General features: G+C 41.1%; 1 protein-coding gene across 1 annotated transcript in view; it reads right to left on the bottom strand.

Moving 5' to 3' along the window:
• Positions 1–2,736: 2,736 nt before the first annotated feature.
• The window catches only part of C7 (complement C7), a 71,980-nt gene continuing 49,714 nt past the window's right edge, over positions 2,737–25,002 (bottom strand). Inside the window, exons 12-18 of the mRNA XM_075975968.1 lie at positions 23,991–24,162; positions 20,671–20,758; positions 18,397–18,529; positions 15,836–16,027; positions 7,951–8,044; positions 4,749–4,933; positions 2,737–3,195 (exon numbers count right to left, since the gene is read on the bottom strand). Coding sequence (XP_075832083.1) covers positions 3,014–3,195; positions 4,749–4,933; positions 7,951–8,044; positions 15,836–16,027; positions 18,397–18,529; positions 20,671–20,758; positions 23,991–24,162 — 1,046 coding nt within the window. The 3' untranslated portion in view covers positions 2,737–3,013. The remainder of the gene's footprint in view (positions 3,196–4,748; positions 4,934–7,950; positions 8,045–15,835; positions 16,028–18,396; positions 18,530–20,670; positions 20,759–23,990; positions 24,163–25,002) is intronic.

The raw sequence follows: 25,002 nt of genomic DNA, 5'->3' as shown, positions 1-25,002 counted from the left end.
TGGTGGAAGGTTCACTAAAGACAGGTCTTCAAAGAAAAGTAGGGTTGCTCTCTTCCTCTTTTCTTTTGATTCTTGGCTCCAGGAGTGAGTTGCTTTGGGCTCCCACATGCTCCTACTGTGACATGACACCTTCACCTGAAGCTTAAATCCATGGAGTCTGTCAATTTGGGACTGTAACCTCCATAATCATAATAAATCCTTTTCTAACAAATTGATTGCCTCAAATATTTTGTTATACTAATGGGAAGATGACTAATACAGAAGACTGGTAAATATGAATAGAAGAAGATTAGGTTGAAGTAGAAAAAAATACAGAATAAGTAATAGGATCCAAACATCTAACCCTGATGGGAAAGTAGTAATGATTTATGTACAGACACATCTAAAGCCATTTCAGGAAATACTGGGTAAAGCAAGTGTCCAGTACCTACAACTCTGAGCATATTCTCCCCACGATTTGATAAGCTCACGTCTTAAATGGAGCTGAGATCAGCCATCAGCTAGCTGGCTGTGAGAAGACCCCTTAATAAGTTATCCGAGTAGTTGCTAGACAATCCAGAGTTGTGGGGGCCATCTATCACACAAGCTCACTTACCATTCTATACCCCTACCATATGCCATGTGACTATCCACGCTCTTCCCTCCGATTCGAGGTAATGACAAGATTCTTAGAGAGATGGGGGATGGAGAAGGTACATGTAGATTGGTTTAGATGAAGTTATAAAAACCCAGGGGGCTGGTGAGCATCACTTCCTGTTGATAGGTTAACAGGAACGGGATGAGATCTCAGGAAGGCCATCCCAAAATCCAAGGCTGCCTGTCAGTAACTTGGAACAGCTATGTAAATGGTGGATGAAGATCTGTTTCTTATGTGGTTCTGTAAAAGTAATGAGAGTAAAGTACCCATTTCCTCCTCCCCACAGATCCAAAGGACCTTAATTTCAACACTGCTTTCAGCCTTTATGCAACATCTTGCTCTCAATCAGGTAATCCTCCCTTGGTCTGAGACAGAGCAAAACAGGCAGGAAGGATTTATTCCCTTCGCTTTTATTTACTTATGATATAAACAGTCCTTTCTCGCTTTCCTTGCAGACTTCTGCTTACAGAGCTTATTTTTAAATTTTCAAAATATCTTCCATGAGTCATTATCAAAAATAACTTCTTGAAGACCTCTGACAACTATTCTGATTCTTTGTAGGTAATTGTGGATTCCCTGCCTGGATTGAGGAAGGTCAGTGGGCATAAAAATGTTTGGAGCGGGACACACACACACAAATCCCTCAAGATGCCTATTGACTGCTCCTTCCCTCCTCCCATCCTTCCTGTGACTCATCAGTCTTTTGTGTCTCCTCCAGGAATGCTGTTGAAACTTCTTTCCCATACACCTTAGCCTTTAAATGTGCTCTTCCAAAAGGTTTGACCAGGAGAGTTTGTGATTTCAGATACTTTTGGATTTTAGAATATTCGCATGTACATGGTGAGGTATTTACGAGACTAGGATGCAAATCTAAAGACAGATTTCACGTAACCTGAAGGTCATTTTTTAGGACATGTTTAACACATTGATTGTGACCTGTCACTATGAGATCAGAGGCAGAATTTTCCACGTGTGGACATTTTCTGTCATGTCATCAATAAGTTTCCAATTTTAAAGCATTTGAGAATTTGGATTTTCACAGGGTAGGTGCTCATAAGTAGCTGAAATGTAACTCCAAACTAGAAAAGTAAATAAAGGAAAGACTGGAGGATGTTGAGATTGGTCCTTCTACATCATTCCTTATCTAGTTCTTCTTTGTGCAGTGTAGAAGTCTAAACCCACAGCTCCCTCTAACCCGAGGGCTTAAAATGTTTAAATGTATTGTTTTCAATAAGTGAAACCTACCTCTGTGTATCTTCCATATATTACATCTGCAGCAACTCTCAAGAGAGATTCTAGTATAAAAAGCTAAGTCTGGCTCAGTCAAATCAAACACTATACACTTCAAAAAGTTGAAAGAACAGTATCTTGGTTAAGTTGTCTAACTCTTAGCAACTTTAAGTTTGTTTGGAATGTATCTATCAGCCTCAAGAAATATATACAGAGATAGTGTTTATGCTTTCTTTAAATTCTACATCAGCCCACACACTTCACCCCATAGCTCATTTTTTGTTTATTTTTGATGAAAGATGAATAAGAAATAAACCAAATGCCAATGCTGTGTTCTTCTGGAAAAATCTAGGGGAGTAGCCACTTTAGAGAAGACTGTTCTCGAATATGCATCACTCAATAGCTCTAGCAGAAACTGGTGCTTCTTTGAATAACAGAGTGATTTCAGCGCTTGCATTTGACACATAATAAAGCAAACCTCCCAAGAGACTGAATCATATTTGTTCCCAGACAAGAAAGCAGACGGTGCCCTGTGACCACAGCATGATGAATTCTGCTCTGACATTTGAATGGTTCAATCTTCTGACAAGAATAAGGATCCCACACATGGGGCTGACTTTGTAAGACAAAGCATGACATTCCCCCTCAGGATAGAAAAAATTGCATCTGTTTCTTTCAATGTGTGTGAGTGTGTGTGTGTGTGTGTGTGTGTGTGTGTGTGTGTGTGTGTGTGTTTGATTTCACTGAGGAAAGTCAACCTTGCTAATCAGGAAATTATGTCCCTTCTGTTTTTCTTACCAATCCATAGGCCATGGACTAGGTCATTCATATTTAACAGAATCACAGGATGAATGGGGAACAAAACCATCTCTAGTCCCATCCTTTAATTTTACAAACACACACACACACAAAAGTCAAAGACCAACATGTTTTTCCAAGAACTCACAAGTAGTTCATACCGTTGGGAAAACAAAGATTGTTTGCACAGGTGTCTGAACAGAGAAGGAAGGAATATATAACAGAGGGAAAGGAGAAAAGATGGTGCCTTCATGGTGGGAAAGTCATCTAAGTGCCAAGTACAGATGTTTTAACTCATCATCCATTGACCACTAGACTGTGATGAAAAGGACCAAGGCTCCCTGGGTCCTACTGGGCTTCTTCAGCACAGGGCTTTATGGCTGTTATGGAGATGCTCTGCCCTCTGCATCTTAAGACACCTGCCTCACACTCGGACATCGTCTCCTCCTTGCCATTCACATCCACACAGATGCTGTACCCTGCTTCCTGGCACTCCGAAGCTTCTCTGCAGACACATTTGCTGTTCTGAGCTGGAAGAACAAGTGGGAGAGACTTAATGGCACATTGTGGACATGGGAGACTCAAAGCACATTCCCTGCAAACCAATGGCACAGTAATTTGGGAGCCCCTGCCTTGAGTGATACAATAAACTATCTGCTGGAAGAACAGGAAATAGGGCTATTTTGTTTCACTTGGTATAAATGAGCTTTGAAATTGGTGCCAGGCTTTCTACTGGCTGGACACATCTGAGGCAGGTCTATCCAACTCAAGCGTTCTTCCTCTCTTTCCCCATATGGGCAGCACTCCTTGTGGCCAGAAATCAAGGATAATTCCTTGTTCCCCAGACCAAATAAGAAGGTTTCAGCAGACAGTGGAGGGGGAATCAAAGCTCAGAGACACAGAAAGAAAAGAAGAAAAAGTTCTTTGAGAGAGAAAGTATGGCATTGAGAAGGGCACTTGTCCTATAAAAACTAATCAGAAACAAGGAGAAAATGTGGGAGGTAGCTTGGTGGGAATCCATCACCTGGGTCCTCTGGGGGAGAATAAGCGGGTCAGCCAGAGAACAGTAAAGCAGCAATGAGCCTGATGTGGTTAGAGTTATATATATTGTCATCCTACTGCAACTCAGGAAGAACTGAGGAAAATGTCTCTTGTGGTACACAGGACGGAGAATCAGGAAGCTTACAGATGTCACTATATATCACATAATTCAGTTTCCATGTTTACAAGGACAGAAACTCCAGGCAGAAGCTTGGTTCCTGCAGCCTAGCCCTTCCCCCTTCGCCATATTCCCCAAAGCTTGGGTGGTGTTGAATATCATTGCTAATCTCTGGTTAGCCATATCTTAGGATAATGAACCACAGTCTGAGAAAGCAGCTCCTTTGTGCAGTCTCTTCAGGATTCTGATTATTTCAAGAAGGGTCAGCTTGGCACTCTAACACTTTTTAAACACCCCTTACAACAAGGAGAGGTTTCTTTAATCTCAGAGCAGCACCTGGCTCAAATCTTCAACTTTACTTTGTTCCACTGTATGTATGTGTATGTGTGTGTGTGTGTGTGTGTGTGTGTGTGTGTGTGTGTGTTTGTATTCACACACTATGATGTGCATGTGGATTCCATGGACAGAACTCAGGATGTCAGACTTAGTCACAAGCACCTTTACCCACCGAACCATCTAATCGGCCCAGGGAAACTTCTTCACTGGGGTGTAAAATACAACGATCCAATCTTTAGAAGTTATTTTTCTGTAAGTCCTCTTTTTCCTATGATCTTTTTCATGTTTATTTTATGTACACGGGTGTTTTGCCTGTATGTATGCATGCATGCATACAATGAAGATAGACTGAGAATTAGTGGGGATTAGAGGGACACTTAGATGATCAGGAATGGATTTTTGCCCTCTGACGCTCATCACCCAACCCCCTCTCTAGGGAGAGAACTCAAAAGGAAGTTTACTGTCAAGCTAATCTAATATATTTAACATTTTGAGGTATCTGCTGATAAATTGGAAAGTACATTGTTTAAAACTCTTGGCACTGTCGCCTTGGCATTCATACAGTCGCAAACATGGAAGGTTCCTTACCATCACATTTGCTCCATGGCGGACAGGCACCACAAGCTTTCTCAGCTGACGCAGGAGGAGTACAGCTGTCCTTGCCAACGAGGGTGTAATTTCTTCCCTGACAGTGGAGAACGTGCATCTTGCACACGGTCAGAGACAATACCCTTCTGCCTCTCGCGTCTCGAGCACAAACATCCAAGGAAGATCTAGAAAGAGCATTTTAATTATGTTATTGGCAAGATTTATTTTCTTTAGAGCTGAGGAAGGTAAACAAAAGTAAGAGTTCATGTTCACGACTCTGCAATGCAATCAACACAACGACAACAAAAGCTATGTTTTCTCTTCATGTGCTTACAGGTTTCATACGCCCAGATACCTAGCGCTGGTTTATCTTCATCTCGGACAGACCAGACACAGCAAATTGGATGAGAAGGTGAGGTCTGCCAGCCACTGCAGATGGATTGATACCAAAGGAAACAGAAAACCAGCAAAGACCAAACAACCCCAAGAGATCATGTGAAACCACTGACCTCCCAGCTCTGCAACCCTCTGAGGCTATAATTGTGCGTTGTTCACTAGAATCCTTAAGTAAACAAGTGAAGATGGAACTACTTCTCAATGCTGTCTTAAAGGTTTATTTGTATTGTTTTAGTTAAGTATATATAGATCTGTGTGCATGCGGCTGTGCACACGAGTGCAGGTGCATGCAGAAGCCAGAGGGCTGAGATTTCCTAGAGCTGGAATTACAGATGATTTTGCCTGATATGGGTTCTGGGAAGCAAATTCAGATCCTCTGGAGGAGCAGCAAGTGCTCTTAACCACTAAGTCATCCCTCCAACCCAGTTTAGGGAATATTATATATATATTTATGATTATGTGTGTGTGTGTGTGTGTGTGTGTGTGTGTGTGTGTATCCAGTGATACAGATTGTTGAATAAAGACATTTGCCACCAAATCTAATGATGTGAGTTTGATCCCCAGAACCAACAGGGCGGAAGAAAAGAGCCAAATCCAGCAAGCTATCTTCTGACTTGTGCTGTGACTTAGTAACCTCCCCCTGCCAACAGACATGACTGTGCTTACAAAGGACTTAGAAATATTTCCACTAAATATCCTAGTGGTTTTTTTTTCTGTTGTTAAAATGGTTTGTGGTAATTTGAAAGAAAATGGCTCCCAAAGGGAATGGCACTATTGGGGGGATGTGACCATGTTGGAGTAGGTATGGCTTTGTTGGAGGAAGTGTGCCACTGTGGAGGCAGACTTTGAGGTCTCATATATGCTCAAGTCATGCCCAGTGAGGCAGACCACTTCCTGTAGTCAAGATGTAGGACTCTCAGCTCCTTCTTCAACACCATGTTGGCCTACATGCTGTCATGTCTCACTATGATGATAATGGACTGAACTTCTGGAAACGTAAGCCACCCCAAATAAATGTTTTTCCTTTATAAGAGTTGCTGTGGTCGTGGCTTCTCTTCACAGCAGTAGAAACCCTAACTAAGACATGGTATGATATAGCTATTTAGAAACATCATTTTAAAAAGGAATATTCCCTAAACTGGGCAGAGTATCACACGTAGTCTCAGAATTTGAGAGAAGGAAGCAGGAGGATGAGATGTTCAAGGCCAGTCTCAGCTACACAATGAGTTCAAGGCTAGCCTGGACATACAAGACCTGTCTCAAACTCCCCCTGAACCCTATACTCCCCCCCCCAAAAAAAACGTTTCTGAATAAGGATGGATATGAAAAGTGTTGTTGCAGGGAAAAGCCTTACACAACAAAGCATGTTTTATATACTTGTCAGGAAGATCTTACTTTCACATACTTCATTTTCTTTTTCTCTTTGCCCTAGAGCTGAATTTCTCTGGAGTAGCTTATATAGAAAAAAATTATTATGGATAAATCTTTTTTCTGTTTATTTAAAATTTGAATATAGCTACTTAGAGTGGTTTAAGAAGCAGAAACTTTACAATGCGATGTTGATATTGGCATCCGATACTGTGAAATTACACTAAAAATCATGCCATGGCTATTATGAATGGCAGAGTGAGGATAAACTGAGGGAGATGGAGGAGTTAGAAAGAGAAAAAATGATTGAAATAAATAATAGCTATAAGACAGCAATACCAGAGATGGAACACGAGGATAAAAACATATCTGGACTGATCACAATCTCACTAATTTTCTGCATATGAAAAGTCATGATAGGTTATCATTATCATCTAACATTAATTTGAGAGGTAGATATGGGTTTTGAGGAGCATGGAAACTACAAAATATTCAGTAAATTGCTGTTTTGATTCCTAAAGATGAACCAACTTAAATCCTTAATATTAAAAATGAAGATGGTCCAGAGACTGAATATCTCCTATGTCCTCCCAGAGCCGTCTCCATTCCTGTTCATCTTCTTTGAAATCTGGCAAGGAAGGACCGTATGAGACCATGCTTATCCTGTAGTTGTGAGTCATTCTGTCATTGTGAAGCCCTGGTGAAACCAGGAAGAAAGTGTTCTAACCACGGAAGGGAGTGTTTATAACCCTGGATTAGACCTGTGGTGCCTCTCAAGTCCCTAAAGGGAGTCTGCTCCTCCTTAGCAGTCATCCCGCCATAGCCGTATCTGTTTTCACATTTCATAAATGTCTTTCTCCCTCTTTCAGGCCTGGGTATGGATATACACATATACGAGATTATCGTTTGCTTTATTCTGCCTACGTTTTTGTAGGCATGCTGATAAACCTCTCCAAATTGTACAACCTGCATCTTGCTAGGCTCCTGACACAGGCATCCAGGAGCTACTTCCCAAATCCTCCTAAAAGCGGGGACCACCAGAAACTGGTAGCATTCCTAGAAGGCAGATCTAGAAAGGAAGCTTCCAGCATCAGAAAAGCAGCTGCTCTATTATCTATTGGTTTTTTTTTTAATTTTACATCCCACAGGAACCTCAGCCTAATCCTCCAAGGCTCTAAATCGTCAGGTGACAGTACCGTCATTTTGCCTCAGTTTATATAGAGAACAAGCAGTGTTCAAGCCCCTTCAGATTAGAATCCTGCTTAACACCATGGCCGTCACCCTATGTATAACCTGCAATGGCAGCAATGGGACAGATTGAAATGCAAAGACCCTTAGCTATTCATAAGCTATACCTTCATCCAATAAGCTGTTGGAAGCCACCCCATTTACCCTGGATAAAAGCGAACAGAAGAGGGGGTGGCGAAGACAGACTTACCCACACTCATAGGGCATTCTACAGATGCACTTTGAGTTCTGCGGTTTCTCCCAGGGCTGACATGCAGGAGCTGCTGGTGGGAGAGGGGTGCTGTCTGAAAGAAACGTTGAAGAGAGAGGTGATTCTTAGTAGAAGACAACTGCTTTACAATGAACTTGCTCAATCAGGCTCTGTGGGAGTCCCAGTTGTAAGGTTTTCCTATAGTTAAAAGATGTGCATTTGGGTAGATGGGGTCCTGGGGAGGATGAGGTTGGGGGAAGGGGAACCAGAGAAAAATTGTGTGAAAAAAATGCATTTTCAATTTTAAAAATTAAAAAAAAAAACAAAAACTGTCACCTCTCGTCCCTAACCAAGCAGCCATCTCTAATTGGCATCTGCTTGCAAAGGAAAAATTAGCTTTCTCCAGTAGCATCTCGCTGGGTATATTAAGCACACTTAAGGGTGGGCTCTGAGCCCAGCATGGGGAGGACAACACACAATGAACTCGATGGTATTTCTGTAATTTTTTTTGTCTCATATTGCTTGTTAGAGCATTTTTTTTTGCATTACTGTCTTTTACTTGTATATTATGGTCTCCAGTTTTGTGTTTTTATGGTGTGTGTATAGTTTGTGTACGTCTGTGAGTTTCTTTGTTTAAAATTCTGGTTTGTTTGGATTTGTTGCTGTTTACCTGTTGTTTTCTAAAGAAAGACAAAAATGGGCATGGAATTTTGGGTAAGGATCTGGGGAGGACGCAGGAGGAGTTGGGGGAAGAGAAACCATGATCAGGATATATGATATGAAAAAATAGTTTCCAGTTAAAATTATTTACATATTTAGGTGTGTGTGTGTGTGTGTGTGTGTGTGTGTGTGTGTGTAGCAGCAATTAAATAAATAGAATGCCATGAATTTGAGAGAAAGCCAGCAGGTGCATGGAAATGGTTGGAATGAGGCAAGGGAAGCAGAAAAATGATGCAATTATATTTTAATTTCAGGAAATAAGAAAATTTAATGTATACATTATAAAACTCTGAAGCATTTCACGCTATACCCCTGCAGAATGGCAACAGCTACCCCTTCCCAGGCATGTTGAACTGATCATGCACGGTTCATACACTTGATGCTTGATCCCTGTTAACAAGCTCCTATGCAAGAGATGAAAAGCCTAGAAATGGAAGCTATTTCAAATATTTAACAAATGTTCACATTTGAATCCAGGGTTGTGAAGCAGGTTCCCTTTCACGAAGCCGACCCTTGAAAACTGTCATTTTGGACTGCACTTCACCACAAAGCCCACACTGCCCACAAAGCCACTCAGAGCGCTGGAGCGATGGTTCAGCACTTATGAGCCCTTGCCAATTTTCCAGAGAATTTGGATCTGATTCCCAGTGCCCACATGGCAGCTCACAACAATCTGAAACTCCCATTCCATGGGATCTTATGTCCTCTTCTTTTGTGGGAACCAACCATGCTTGTGATACACATAAATACATGCAGACAGAACACCTATATACATTAAATAAAAAAACTAGTTTTTAAAAAGAACATATGTTGGAGAATTTTCTGGTACCCAAGGTACAAAGGTACCATAGTCTCTCACATGCAAATGTCCAAGTGGTCTTCCCTCAACAGTGTGCTTATGTCTGGAGTTGCTTACATTAAAAATATTCTATGTAGAAACTCATTATTTTAAGTAAACTATTGTTGGAATTTTGCTAGCAAAGCACCTTGGTGTGGCTTACAGTACCATAGATTGAAAACCTTTGCCTTGACTCTGGAAGATGGCAATGTGAAGTCTAAAACACTCATTTTTTTTTCCACTTTCTGCTTGCCTCATTTTAATGAAACTCATTTGCATCAAACTTTTGAGCATAAAATTAGATATTCATATAGTAGATTGTAAAGATAGTTTTATTAGAAGAACATGTTTTCTTATTTTTAACTGCATTTATTTACTTAGTGTGTGCATGTATATGGCACACATGTAGAGATCAAAAGACAACTTCCACCGTGTTAGTCCTGGGGCAACAAACTTAGGCCACCAAGTTTGGCAGAAAGTGGCTTCATACACTGAAGGGCATAATTTTATAAGTAAAAACAGCATAGGATACATATGTCCCTTGCTGTAGGAAATATGAAAAAGTTAGACAAGATAATACAATCTCCCAAGAGATTCACAAAATTGGAAAAACAGTAACAATATGAAACATCTTCCACAGCTAGAAATCTCAATAACAATCATGTCCTCTAAACACTTCAACTTGATGCGATGGCACTCCAAATGCAAAGCAGAAGCTGAAGCAGATCCTAGAAATTACAACTGCATAGGGGGAAACGTGGTTCTGAATAATAGGTTAGTCGGTAGCATCCTAGTAACGTTACATTCTCAATGTGTTTTTGCTTTGTTGTTTCCTTTTCTTTTGAGACCAAGTCTTATAATATAGCTCAGGTTAGCCTCAAAGTTGAGATCCTCCTATCTCGGTTGTCAAATACTACCATGGCTTGGGAAGTGGTCGAAATAAGAATGTCCCTATCCACACCATGGGCTCATATGTTTCCATTCTTAGTCCCCAGCTGAACTGTTTGAAAGGTTTAGGAAGAGCATCCTTGGTGGAGGAGGTGTGTTATTAGGGGTGGGCTTTGAGGTTTCAATATCCATACCAGACCCAGTCTCTCTCTCTCTCTCTCTCTCTCTCTCTCTCTCTCTCTCTCTCTCTCTCTCTCTGTGTGTGTGTGTGTGTGTGTGTGTGTGTGTGTGTGTGTGTGTGTGTGTGTGTGTGTGATGTCTGCAGATTAGGAATGGAAAGTTCTCAGCTGCTTCTCCAGCACCATGCCTGCCATTATGATAATGGGCTAACCGTCTAAAACTATAAGCAAACCCCCAATTCAATTCTTCCTTTCCTAAGAGTCACTTTGGTCACAGTGTCTCTGCAGAGCAATAAAACAGTAACCAGATATGGGCCACCACAACTGGCGGTTTCTTTGCTTTCATCAACTATGTTATGTCAATTTATAAAAAAAAAGTGAAGATAGGTGAAGATGTATAGAATCTAGATTTTGCAACTTTTCTGAGATCTTAAATTATCTCAAAGCAAAACGGTTTTCTATTTTTTAGGAGCATGTATTTTGGACTGAATTAAAAATATCCCCCATAAGCTCATGCACTTGGTGGCACCCTCTGAGGAGATATGGAAACTTTAAGAGGTACAGTCTTCCTAGCGAAAATATACCATTAGAAGTGGGCTTTGAGAATTCAGCCTTGGATCAAGCTGGTTTCATCCCAGAGATGAAGGGATGGTTTAATATACAAAATTCTGTCAATATATTCTACCATATAAAAAAGCTGAGAATTCACCCTGGCCCCCACATCCAGTTCTCCCTCTCTGTTTCCTAGGTGCAGATGTGATGTAATCAGCCAGCTTTCAGTTTCTGTCACCTGATCCCACCCCCACCAGCAACACCATTATAGACTCCCCCTCTGTAAATTGCTTTGGGTCATAGCATTTTATCAAAGCAACAGAAAAGTCATGAATACAACTCATAAGCTAATAGATTTCATTATGATATCTTCCTTGATGAGCATCATTGTATTTTTGTTATATTAAGCCCCCTATTACTCTCTCACCTTCCTCTCCCTCTTGCTGGTTCCCTTCTTCCCTCTAAATAGCCATCTACTTTAATATCAAATACATTTAGTACTGTTGCTTTTATTTTTGTTGTTGTTTATATGTGCACACAGGGACATATGTACCACAGTGTGTGTGTGTGTGTCTGTGTGTCTGTGTGTCTGTGTCTGTGTGTGTGTAGGTCAGAGGACAACTCTCAGAAGCAAGTTCACTTTTTCCACCCATTTTGGAGGCAAGATTTCTTTTTTCACCCCACACTCCAGATAGCTGACCTATAGCTTTCCATTTCACCATAGAAGGGCTAGGATTACAGACACTCACTACTGTATCTGGTTTTTTCACTTGGGTCCCAAGGTTCAAACTCAAGTCAGCAGGCTTGTATAGCACATGCTTCTACCTCTTAGCCACATTATCAAGTCTCACGCACATGTTTATAAGTGTGCATTGTACATATGAGAGGAAAACATGTTTGTCTCAATCTGCTTGCCACAGTGATCTCCAACTCCACTATTTTCTTTCAAATAATACAGTTTTGTTTCCCTTTGAGGTAATAAAACCCTCAAATGTGTTTATATGCCACATTTTCTTCTTGTTCTAATTTTTAAATTTGTATTTAATATTAATATTTTTAAAGTATCAAACTTACACCTCATTCTCTCCCCTCGAATACTTCTACTCTCCTCACACACACACTGCTATCTCCTCCCAACTTCTTATGCTCTTTTTTTTTTTTAACCCAGTGAGTCCACTTAGTGCTGCCTATATGTGGGTGGGTGTTTGACCAGCTACTGGGGCCTGGGTAGCCTCTCACAGGCTGCATTCCTGGAGAAAACTGATTCCACACACAGCAGCCATCAATTACCCAGCTTCTCAGCTAGCATGGGAACTTCAAGACTTCCTTCCCCATGCATGCTGGGATTTCTTTTCCAGTTTGATCTTAGGCAGGTCTTGTGTATAATAAATGAAATTTTGTTCGTTCATTCATCTGTTGGTACAAATCTAAGCCGATTCCATCTTTGCTGTTGTGAGTGCCGTGATAAATATGCATGTGTGGGTATTTATGTCCTATGATGACTTAGATTCCATCAGGTAAGTAATGTCATCGGAATATATAGTACTTCTAGTTTTCATTTTTTTTTTGAGGCATCTGTGAACTGGTTTCCAAAGTGATTAGACTAATTTACATTCCCATCTGTAGTGTATAAGGGTTCCTTACACTCCCAGAAGTTGTGATTGTTTGGTAAAATATTTTTTATTTTATTTGCTAGATCAAAACACATTTATATGCAAAATCTTGGAGACAGGTAGAGATGATAGCTATTCATCACGGAGTGTGCTTTATATTAGTTATCTGCATATTAAAATGATTAAAATAGTGAATCTTATGTATATCTTAGCAAAACTTTTACATGACTAAATATTTAGACATTAAAAGGTCTAGTACTGGCTTTGTGGGAGCCTAGCCAGTTTGGATGCTCACCTTCCTAGACCTGGATGGAGGCGGGAGGACCTTGGACTTCCCACAGGGCAGGGAACCCTGACTGCTCTTTGGACTGGAGAGGGAGGGGGGAAGGAGTGGGGGAGGGGGAAAGGAGCGGGGTGGGGGAAGGAAATGGGAGGCTGGGAGGAGGCGGAAATTTTTTCAATAAAAATAAATTAAAAAATAAAAATAAAAACAACCACAGCAACAATAAAAAGGTCTAGTACTTCATTCACATATCTATCACATAGCTGATATTTGTGTGTGAGTCTGTATGTGTGTGGAACGTGCATGTGTCGTGTGCTTAGCACGGTTTCTAAAGGATTAAATATTCAAAGGCTAGTACTTTACTCACTTATTACTTAATATTGTGTGTGTGTGGTGGTGATGGTGGTGTGTATGTGTGAGTGTGAACATGTGTGTTAGAGGTGTGTGTGGTGGTGGTAGTGAGTGTGTATGTGAATGCGTGTTATTATGTGTGTGTCTATGTGTGAGTGTGAACGTGTGTGTTAGAGGTGTGTATGTTGGTGGTAGTGAGTGTGTATGTGTGTATGTGAATGTGCGCGTTATTATGTGTGAGTGTGAATGTGTGTGTTAGAGGTAAGGGTGGTAGTGGTGGTATGTGTGAAGTGTGTGTCTGTGTGTGTGTGTTAGAGGTGTGTGTGGTGGTGGTGGTATGTGTGAATTTGCGTGTTACTATGTGTGTGTGTGTGTCTGTGTGTGTGTTAGAGGTGTGTGTGGTGGTATGTGTATATGTGTGTTAGTATGTGTATGTGTCTATGTGTGAGTGTGTATGTGCATGCGTGCAAGTGTATGCATATATGGAAGCAAGAGATCAATGTTGGGGTGTCTTTCTCTATCACTCTGCACCTTATTTTTGAGACAAGTCACCTGGAGCTCACCATTTTGGCTGGACTGGCCAACCAGCCAGCTGCCAGCATCCGCCAGTCCCTATGCCCTCAGCACTGAGAGTAAGGACACCACAACACCCGGCTTTTCTCTGAAAGCTGCAGATCTGAACTGGGCTCCTGGTGCCTTTGCAGCAGACACTGCACCCCCTGAGCCATCTCCCCATCCCCATGCTCAACTAAGATTTTAAAGCACTAGCTCTGAAAGCTGATAAACATGAGAACTTTAGTTCGTTATAGGTTTATTTTAAGTACACCTATTTTTGTTATCTACATATTCAGAAAAATACACAGGTCCATAAAACACCCTTAATTAGAACCAGCCATAATACCATTTTCTTCTACTGAGTGGGGGGTGGGAGGAAGCACACTAAATTATACAATAAAATGACAGAAGCAAGCATTTCAGAAAAACAACTACCTAATTTCCTCTGGAACCAAAGTATATCCTCATTAAGTGTATATTGTTCTCTTTCATCTTAGAATCACAGGTACAGGTGCCTTACTTGACACAACACTATGCTAGAGGGAACACAGGAGACAGCAATTGTTTTTTGATGTGTTCAGAAGAGAGTTCGCACCAGAGCTAATGCAGAAGGTACTCCATTAATCCACTCTCCTCCTCTCTACTGTCTGTACATCACCACAGTTCAGGTCTAATGCAAGGGAACAGGGTTCCAAGAAGTCTGATCTTTTCTGTTGTAAGCATCGAATTCACTTAACTGGATTTGTTATAGAATCTAGTACTTCATCCTCCTAAGAACAGACAGATTTTAGCACTGCATTAAAATGTTTACACTGATGACATATTATGTAGAATAGCATGTCCATGAGATTTCCCTCTTTCCTGGTTATAATTACTAAAAGCATCTTTCCAGGCTGGAGAGATGGAGCGGCAGTCAGGAGGACTTGCTGTTCTTGCAGCATCCCTGGGCTCAGCCCATGTCACACACACACACACACACACACACACACACACACACACACACACACATCTCTCACTACTGTCCTTAACACCCCCACTCTCCAATAAAAGCCACGGGCCTGAAACTGGGCTCAAAGTCCCAGGAAGCAGCTATCTGGGATCTGACTCCAACTCCAGGAGCTAGTGGTTGCAGAGACAGCAGACCCTGCAATCACATAGCTTATCTAAGAAAAACAGCTACCTCACCCCCACATTCTGCCCCTAACAAGGCCCTCATGCCCCTTCCCTATCCTTGGCTACAAAAACATCAGCCTTAAGAGTAGATCTGCATCTCTTGAACTCCAGTCATTGAGAGATTGGATCCTGTGCCTTCATCTTGGGGTGATTAGAATTGGAGACATCACCTCTCTGGTATTAAATAAAGGAAGCTCTACCTGCTGAGCCATCTAGACTCTCATCTTTTCCTTCTTCCTGAAAACTTAATTCTTCCGTACCCTCACAAAGAGTTGCTTCACTAACAACAAGATTTTTCTTTGACTAATGTCTTCTCTGCAGGGTTAAACACAAATGCTTTACAAATTTTCAACTTTAATATCAATAAACTCTGAGATTCCAGAAATAAAGCATTCAAAGTTGAAAATAAATTATCATCTTGACTCTGAGTTTAGGAAATCAGAAGAAAACCAAACACCAGCCTGCAAAAAGCCTTCATTTTCTTGGTACTCTGGCAGATATAACTGTCTATGGAGGAGTGAAATTCCGTGTGCGGTATCTTCTCCTGCCCCTGCACTCCATGAGTCTATCGTGAACCGTGAATGGCTGTTACACAATCTACACACTGACCTCATCCTCCTAGGGAGCCAGATGCAGAGAATGATGTGCTGTGCCAGAATGCCATGACGGTCATCATAAGGATGTTCACCTGTCTGAGCACAGGTGGCACTGAGGAGACACGGGGACCACTCACCTTTTTGCACACAGTGGGCATTCTTCAGCTCAGGACTCCACTTAAGGCTGGAGCCGCACAGGAATGCTGAAGGACCTTCTAAGGACATGCCAGCGGCACAGGAGAGGGTCACCTTCTCACCGACCGTGTAAAAGGGTTTCTGGGGGTGGCTCTGCAAGCCATTCATCAATACAGGGAGAGTGCAGGCAATTTCTGAAGATGAAGGAGAACAGAATGCAAGGGTCACTGCTTCCCCAAACAACCTTTTTAGGACAACCTGGGTGTGTGCTAAGATCCAGGCTCTGCCTTTTCGCGTCACAGGACAAGTAGGGAAAACAGAGTCTACTCATAGGGCGCTCCCAAAGGCAGGCTCCGCGGTGTCTGACACATAATTGACCAGCAAATGACTGAAGACAAAACAGCTGTCATCTCCTTCCCCTGCCCTCAAAGCAATGTGACAACCTAAAATGAGCAAGCCTACAAATAGAGTCCCAAAGCCCAGGCTGCTGCTAAAATTTGCAGCCTTCACAGCTGCCTCTCATCTCTGTAGTGAGGTGAGGTCCCACCAGAACTTCCCCAAGAGCTTCGCTCATTTGCATATCATTAGCTCTAATTAGATATGTCACTCTCTACAAATCTAAAGCACCACCTTTCACCTTGCAGCCGTGAAAGTACGCAGTGCTCTGTATTTTTCCCATCTCAAACTTTCCCTTAATGGCATTCATTAGTCCAAATCTATTTAAAAACAAAACAGCAGGAAAAAAAGTGAAAAATATACATAGTTAGGAAGAGCAGGTCAGGAACCATGACTGGAAACAGGAATCTTTGCCAAGTCCCTCGTGGATTTTGGACAAGTATGGCATTGCTCTGTTTCAGCCCTGACTTTATCAGAAGACCCGTTCATTTATTTATACAAACACAGTATTTATCATTTATTAAGTGCCTGTATTTTGTCCAATGGGTTGTGTACTTTGCTGGTAGATAAAGCAAAGTACTGGTCACATGCTGTGCCTTCAAAATCTGGCCATGAGTTTGTTTCTGGCATGATACATCTGTCAGATCTATTGCGAGAATATCCTTCAGCTTCTCTCCGACCAAGACAGATAGGAAAGTTGTTCAAGATTAAAGGAAAAATGTTTCTGAGACTCAGAAGGTTGTCAAACAAGTACAGATTCAAAGGTCCAAGACTTCAGGGAGGAGAAATCTAAGGCAGTGGTTACAGATTGGGCAATGCTTTTCTCCATGTGGTATTTGCAAGTTTGAAAAACTAACACAAAATAAAAACTAAGAACGTAATGCAGAACAGAAAAACTGGGGAGAGAACTGCAGCTCATAGGTTAAACTGTTTCTGGAGCCTGCATTAGAGTCACAGGGGAGAGGATCTAAAGGTCTCTGCTGTCAAGAAAAAGGGGGCGGTGCGGACAGCCAAGAAGAAAGTTCAGACTTTTCCTCATGAGCACTTAGTGGCTAGACACCATTGGAATAAAAGTTAACCAGTTGAAAAGTAGCTTCATTGTTGACACCTCCAAAGATGTCCTCAACGCCTCAAATTGTTCTTAAATTTTTCATGTGTAGACTGGCATTTAGTTAGAACTAATCTAATGTTCAAAAAGCTTGACCACTAAAAATAAAACAGAAACAAGAGGTACAGATAATGAGATTACTAGAAATTTATTACTAGAGCCTTGAAAAAGCCGCGATTACTTTGTTGAGAAATCTAAATGATGTCAAGTGTAGTGTCTCAGCCCTAGGAGGCTGAGACAGGAGGACTGCCATTAGTTGTGGTCAGGTGAATTCCATGCCAGCTTGGCTATTGAGTAAAATTTTGCATCAAAAGCAAACAAAAAAAAAACTAAATGACAAGATGGAAATTTTCTACAGAACATTGGAAAATAGCAAAGGCAGTAGTGGTGCGTGCCTTTAATCCCGCACTCGGGAGTCAGAGGAAGGGAGATCTCTGAGTTCGAGGCCAACCTGGTCTGCAGCATAAGTTCCAGGACAGACAGGGCCACACAGAGAAACCTTGTCTCGAAAAACGTAACAAAACAAAACAAAAAATTGGAAAATATAAATATCAAAAAATATTAACAATTCAATAGGATTCTTTCAAAAAACTACAACCACGATTATGCAGAAAATTTATGAGTGAAAGATAAACCAATAGAAATACTTACCATGAAAAGCAAAGCAAATTATATAAAGTATTATATACACAGTAATTGGGCACCAGCATCCATTTCTCTCAGCTTTCTGGCTGAGGAAGCTATGGGAACAGCCACCCAATCTCCCTCCACTAAGGCTTCCTCATCATGAATATACCTTCCCTGCAAACTGTGAGCTAACATAAGTCTTTATTTCCTTAACTTGCTTTGACCTGGTATCTTTGTCACTGTGGTAAGAAAAACAGCCGATGCAGGCTCCTGACAGCCTTTCAGGAAAAGGAGATGAGTTGCTAATGTCATAGAGTTGGTGTTAATTTGTTCTAGAGTATTGGGGTTAACATGAGTGTTATTTATCTTGATTCACCTCTTTCTCTATCATTCTGTCATCTTAGGATATATCCTACCGCCAAGACCACTCACTCTGACAATGCATTTCTCCGACAAGCCACTGCAAATCTTCTCCACATCTGGCAATGGGATCTCCAACAAGGGAATACCCTTCATTGCAAGCATATACTATGGTTTTCCCGACAGGAAACATGGTACCTTCATCCTAAAAAAGGCAAAAGATGAAGAAAGGTTGAGTTTGTGTGTTTCTCATTAATGAAATGTTTCTTTAGGTTTATTTGTCCTACAAACCATAATTAACTTTAAGCATTGGTGAACCTACTTTCAAGCAATTGATTTAGAAAACCAATATAAAGCATTTTACCCTGTAAGGGTCTATTCAACAACACTAGTACCACCACTGATTGAAATAAAGCCATAAATGCCAACATATAGCAGACATATAGACTGTTCCCCAAATATCAAGTGCTGCACTGAGCATTTGACTAAAATCACTTTAGTGGACACCATTATAGTGATTTCCTTCCCTTATACTTGCAGTAAAAAGCAGTTTGCCATCAGATTTTGGAGGCAGCTTTTTTTCCCCATCAATTCTTCATCTGAAGGATGTATATTTTGTTCATTGACAACACTACCTAATAAAATGTCAGCATAACAAAAATATTCTCATCTTCTCAATATCATCATGAAAGTCATTCTCATTGATGACATTTTATCAGCTCATTGTTTGCTTTGCTTTTTGAGATAGGGTCTCACTGTGCCTCTCAGGCTAACCTGAAATTTGCTAAGGAGTCCAAGCTGGCCTCAAGCTCAGAACCTTACCCTTCTAACTCCCAAGTGCTGGGATTACCACCATGTGCTACCACACCTAGCTCACTGATTACTTAAAATAAAAATCATGCTGTTGATCTCCTCCCACTCTTCACTATAGTTATGGAAACGCAGCTATGAATGGATTACATATGTTATTAGCCTATAATGTTGGGAGGCAAATTGTCATAATAAAGGAAGGAATTTCAAATCGCAGCCTGAGAGGGGATAATGACCCACATTTGGGGTTCTTGCTTCCTTCCTTACTCTCTGGTTCTCCCCACCCTGGGGAAATCCCAATTTTCTGGTGTCTCATTATCATTCCCAGACATACTACTCCAGACTTAGTCTGCCTCCTTCCTAGAAGCTAAAGGAAACAATAGAGAAGGTACGTGTCAATTTTTTTACTGTAGCCCCGAGGCCTTCTGCTACTTTGCAAGAGGGACTTCATGATGAAGAGGTTTCACTCAACACCATCCAAACATTTCTATGCAGAAACCAGTTTCAGAAACCAGAAAAGATTTCCAGGCTCCACCTGCAACCTACTGAGTCAGAAAGGGTTGGAGGATGGGAATCAAGAAGCAATGTCTATTCGGAGGCTCCTGAGTGATCTATGTGGACATTCTGAAACAGTGTTTAAAAATGTTGCCTCCTAAAAAAAGCAAAAGAGCTTCATAGGCTGCTAAGATGTATGAGTTTGCAATATATTGCTCTAAACATGTTTCATTCAAAAGCCCCATAGATCATGGTGAGTGTGTAGAACATTCTACCATTCTCTACCTCAGCTCCTTCTTCCTCATTTTCTCAACAATATATGCATTTGTGGAAACTTAAGCAAACTCTCATTATTGAAAGCTTAAGAGCCTAGAATTTAAGAATCAAAATGTCCCCTGAAGGAGATAAAGTTGGCAGCATTGAAGGCATCCTCATGAAGCCTATCTATTGTGTGAGCCATGAAGAGATCTCATTGAATTGGGACTCAAAACTCAATTGTAAGAAAAACTTGGAGAAGAACTAATTAAGACCATCACAATGCCAAGTGACATTACTAGAACAACCAATAAGAGATGACCAGGGTCCTTTCATGACAATAAAAATTGGTAAAAGTACAATAGCCTCCATCCATCAGACAGTGGTTAAAAATATCTCTGGCGGTAAATAAAATACTTCATGATGAAATGTTTTTATTTTTTTCAATGAAAAGAATAAAAAAGATTCTTTAGTCTTAAGAGTTTGTGTGTACGTTCACACTTAGTAACACTGGCAATGTTGACTAGCCCTCTGGCATGGTGGTAGCTCCCATTCATTAGGGGGCAGTAGTGACATCCCAGACCATAGAAGGAATGTTACCTTCTACAAAATTTGAATCACCTTGGGACAAAGAAGAAACATCACAAATGAAATCCTCCACTACTGAAGTTAAAGCACCTATAAAATATTTTACCACTATTTCACCGGGGAGAAGGAGATAGATTATAGCCAAGAGACAAAAGCAGTAATATTTATAAAGGAAAAAGATATCTTTTCATAACCAACTTGAACAAATCCATCTTTTAAGGCAGGAGGTGATGGGCAGAATCCTTTGGGAACCAAAGACAAAGGAAAGCAATGCGGTTCAAGTAATCTGGAAGAAAAAAAAACAGAAACAAATGGAAATCAATGTGATTGGTTTCCACAATTTAGATGGTATATTATATTATACTTTATTTTTTATTTATATCTGAACGTATGCAAGTAGAAAGTACAAGACCATGGATAAATATTTTGATCATTCTCAGAACCAAATATGTGACCACATTATATTTTTTAAATACCTTGAGTATAAACTCAATCTAGCAAAAGACAGCGATTTAAGTATCTACAGGATCAGTAGTATGATAAGCAAGCAGGAAGAAAGATGAAAGCCTTTGGGTAATGCATCCACATTATATGATTTCTAGAGTTTATCTCTTTCAGATATTGCTGTCTCCTGCTGTTGGGTTATGAAATTCTTTGATCACAAAATTAATTCTATCTACTTGGGGAAAGAATAGCAAGTCTAAAAGGTGCAGAGATCTATAATGCCACATCACCACCCTATTCCTGAAAATTTACCATCACCGTGATCATTCCAGCAGAAGCTTATAATTGTAATGACAATGGACATATCATCACTAAACAGTGATTGTCCACGGTGCCTCTGTGCTCATTTTACTACCATTTCTCTCCAGCGAGCAAAATCTGAGTGAGAGGAACCCAAGTAGGCTGTGGCACTTTCTTCTCAGCCAAATTTTTCATCTTTTGCAACACCCCAAGGAAACCAGAAATGTGAAGTAATCATCAAAATTTTCCTATATCTACCAATCAGGAGGACACATTCCCTCATTGCAGCAAGAGGAGGAGGAGGAGGAGGAGGAGGAGGAGGAGGAGGAGGAGGAGGAGGAGGAGGAGGAGGAGGAGGAGGAGGAGGAGGAGGAAAGAAAAACAGAAGGCAGAGATCACTTCCATGTCTCCTTAAAAACATTCCCCACTCTCTCTGGCTTTGTATATAAATGTTTGTTATTCCTGCATTTGGTAGACTTAGTTCTGTGTAAAAGGCAGAGACCTGCTTCCCACACTCATCCTCTTGGAGGTACAGTGCATTCTCACGATAACCCACAAGTCCTTCCCCACTGACACTGGTTATTGTCATTTTACAAGGCATGAAAGACCGAAGGTCAAGGCAGCCTATGCCTTCATCTATTACACACGCAAGATCTTTGTTTCTTTCTTTAACTCACATGGCCTACAAATTATCTTCCTGAAATCTTTTGTAGAGTTTTGGAATGTGGTACAAATGGACCAACAAATGCACTTTGGGAGTCTTTCAGATAGGTCCACTGGTAAAGTACCCCAAATGCCACACACGATAACCCCATTCAGCTGTCTAAAATGAGATCAGTCATTACTCCAATTCCAAAATGGCAACTAGCATTTTTTCTTCAGAGTGGAAATGATGAGGAGATAAAAATTGACTCAAAAGACCCAAAAGAAAAAAAGCCTGTTTCTTTTGTGGCTAAAAGCCACAAATCACTTTGTATCTCTTTGACCAACTCATCTTTGCCAGGTACCATGGATTCCAGAAGCACTGGGGGCTGTGATCCATGGTCTGGCTCCTAAATGATTTTTGGGTTACCACTTTACAACAATAAAGTCGCAGTAGGAGGAAACTCCTCTGGGGCTGGAGAGATAGCCCAGTGGTTGAGGAGACTTACTGCTCTTGCAGAGGAACAGAGTGCTGTTCCCAGCCTCCAAGTCAGAGGGCTTGTAACAGCTCCAGGGGAATCCTTAACCTCTAACCTTCTTGGGTATGGGCACTCGCATATACATATACAAAATTAAAAGTAAGAAAATAATTTTAAAAGAGAAAAAAAAACGCCTTCTGGTCAAAAAAATAAAGTCTCTGGGGAGACCGAAAATTTTAGTGAAGCCAGATCAATCACTTGGCCCCTAAGTGGACAGGCTCACCTTAAGCTATGCTATCTTTAGACAGAATAATATTTCTGTTAGGCAGAATAATTATCCCTTTATTGAGATCCTATACTTTGCCTTCGCTGAGCACTCCCCAGCACAGTCTCTTACAGAGGGCCACCATACAGCTTCACATATTAACTACTCAGGGAAATATAGCTTTTTCTTGTCTGTCTGTCTCTGCTCAACTTTGGATTTCCCTGCGTGTGACACTTTTTTCTTTGTTCCCTAAAGCTCCCCTCCCCATAACATGACTGCTAGTGTGTCACATGTCTGACCTCCATGTTAGTTTAAATAGCATGGCTTTCTTCCTTCCTTCCTTCCTCCCCCCTCCTTCCTTCTTTTCTCCCTCTCTTCCTCTCTCCCTCCCTCTCTTTCTTCCTTCCCCCCCTTCCTTCCTTCCCTCTTTACTCTTCCATTTTTCTCCTCTGGGAAGTTGATGAGATTTACAGCTCGCTCGCCATAGGAGTGTTTCTTTTAAACTCTAATAAAATTGCCTCCATGCTGAGAAAAATAAAATAACTCTGCAACAGAAAACAAAAACCATGGTCCTGGTGAGGCAAACTACAACACTTTGAAAGATCTGGAGTTCAAGACCATCCTCATTCACATGGCGAGTTTGAGGGCAGCCAGGCTACATGAAACCCAGGCTTGATTAAGTGAATAAATAAATGCTTTAAAATAAGTCTGGCTTAAAAGCATCTTGATTTATGACTTTGTTCTGTTGCTATAAAAAAAACTTCATGAAACAGAAAATAAAAATAAAAAATCTTCAAAAAATATAAGTCTGGCATAGAGGTTCGCTTCAGTCAAGAAAGCTGAGAGAGCTACTGCATGATCCTCACCAATGTAAAGTTAGAGTCAGATCACCACTAGACCAGTCAGGCAAAATATCATCCATCTAAAGTGTCTGACTTTATGCTTGTGCCACAGATCAAGAAAGTAGGAGGCAGTGCTGTGCCTGACCATCTACACGTTTATTGGCGTTTTCCACAAGCCTGTGTCAGTCACTTTTACATGGTGGATCTCTATAGTGCTTATATCGTATTATCGGTTTACCTACAACTATTATTCTGACTTTAAGGGTCAGTCAAGTGACTTGCTCAGGGCTACACAGCAAGAAGGAAGCAAAGCCACCGGCCTACTCCCAATTACTAGCCTCATATATCCCTGGTGCCTGGAACACCTGAAACTCACAGTCAGTGATATTGGCCATGACCAGCCTTCACTGCTAAGGGGCAAAATAAACAGTAGTAAAAAAATCACCATTCCCGTGCTGGTTATCTATGGGCAGCTATCATCAACCTTGTGCTCACTGCACAGGATATATTCTCAAAGTAACAGCCAAGAAGTTTGGTCTCCATTACCGCAAGTGCTCCAAGTCCTGGTCTTCACATTGCCGGCTTTCAGTTGTTTCTCCAATACAGGCCTTTCCACCTGCACTGGGACGGGGATTATTGCATTCTCGACTCCTTGATTTCTTCCCTTGAATGCAGGGGCCCCAAGAGGACCAACAACTCCAACCTCCATCAACCCCTCCTAGAAAGTAAGAAAGAGCCTCTTGACTTCTGCAGAGCAAGACTTCAGAGCTTGATGCTGGACTTGCTGCTTATGTGTTTACTGGGGGACAGGGATAATGAATGGCCTTGTGAGAGATTTAAAACAGGCGTATTGTAAGCTTGGAAGTGGCTGGGTGGGAATCCAGTGATGGTATTTTATCAGTTCATGGACTTGGACAAGTCGTTCAAACTTCTTGTTCCTTTGTTATTCTCCAAGTACTCCCAAGTGTTCTCTAGAATGTTTTACAACAGCCAGAAAGGCTCTCCCCTCTGACGTGAAGTATCCATATCCAGCCTGCTATAGCAAACATCTTGCAATACCTTAAAGTGTGCTAAATATTTTGAGAGTGTCAAAGTACATTCATGTACATTGTATGGTTTCTTTGCTTCTCCTGACAATGACCAAAGTGAAGGGGGGAAGACATTACCATTTCCACTTTAAATTCCAATTCCTACTAGCAAAGGATGCTTCCATTTGAATAGATAATTAAAAACCCACCTGTCTATTGAAAAATATTGACTAATGGTACACAATACAAAATTGTAGGGATGGTCCAAAGAGCTTGCTGTCAGAAAGGCTAGGCAGGTGACACAAGAGCTGTTGTAAAGCAAAGCCTTGTGAGACGATTATGAGAAGCTAGGTGATATTTTAAACATAATTCTATTCTACAGAGAATTCAAGAATGAGGAGTCAAACCAGAATGGTGTTTTCAGACGAGTAAGAAGAGAGAGCAAAGGACTTAACCTTAAAAGCTATACTGTGGAGATGGAAAACGGATGGAATCTAAGTGCAAGCGCAACTTCACGTCTGCAAACACCA

This window comes from Microtus pennsylvanicus, chromosome 6 (assembly GCF_037038515.1).
Source record: "Microtus pennsylvanicus isolate mMicPen1 chromosome 6, mMicPen1.hap1, whole genome shotgun sequence".
Taxonomy (NCBI): domain Eukaryota; kingdom Metazoa; phylum Chordata; class Mammalia; order Rodentia; family Cricetidae; genus Microtus; species Microtus pennsylvanicus.
This window is presented reverse-complemented; position numbering and strand designations above follow the sequence as displayed.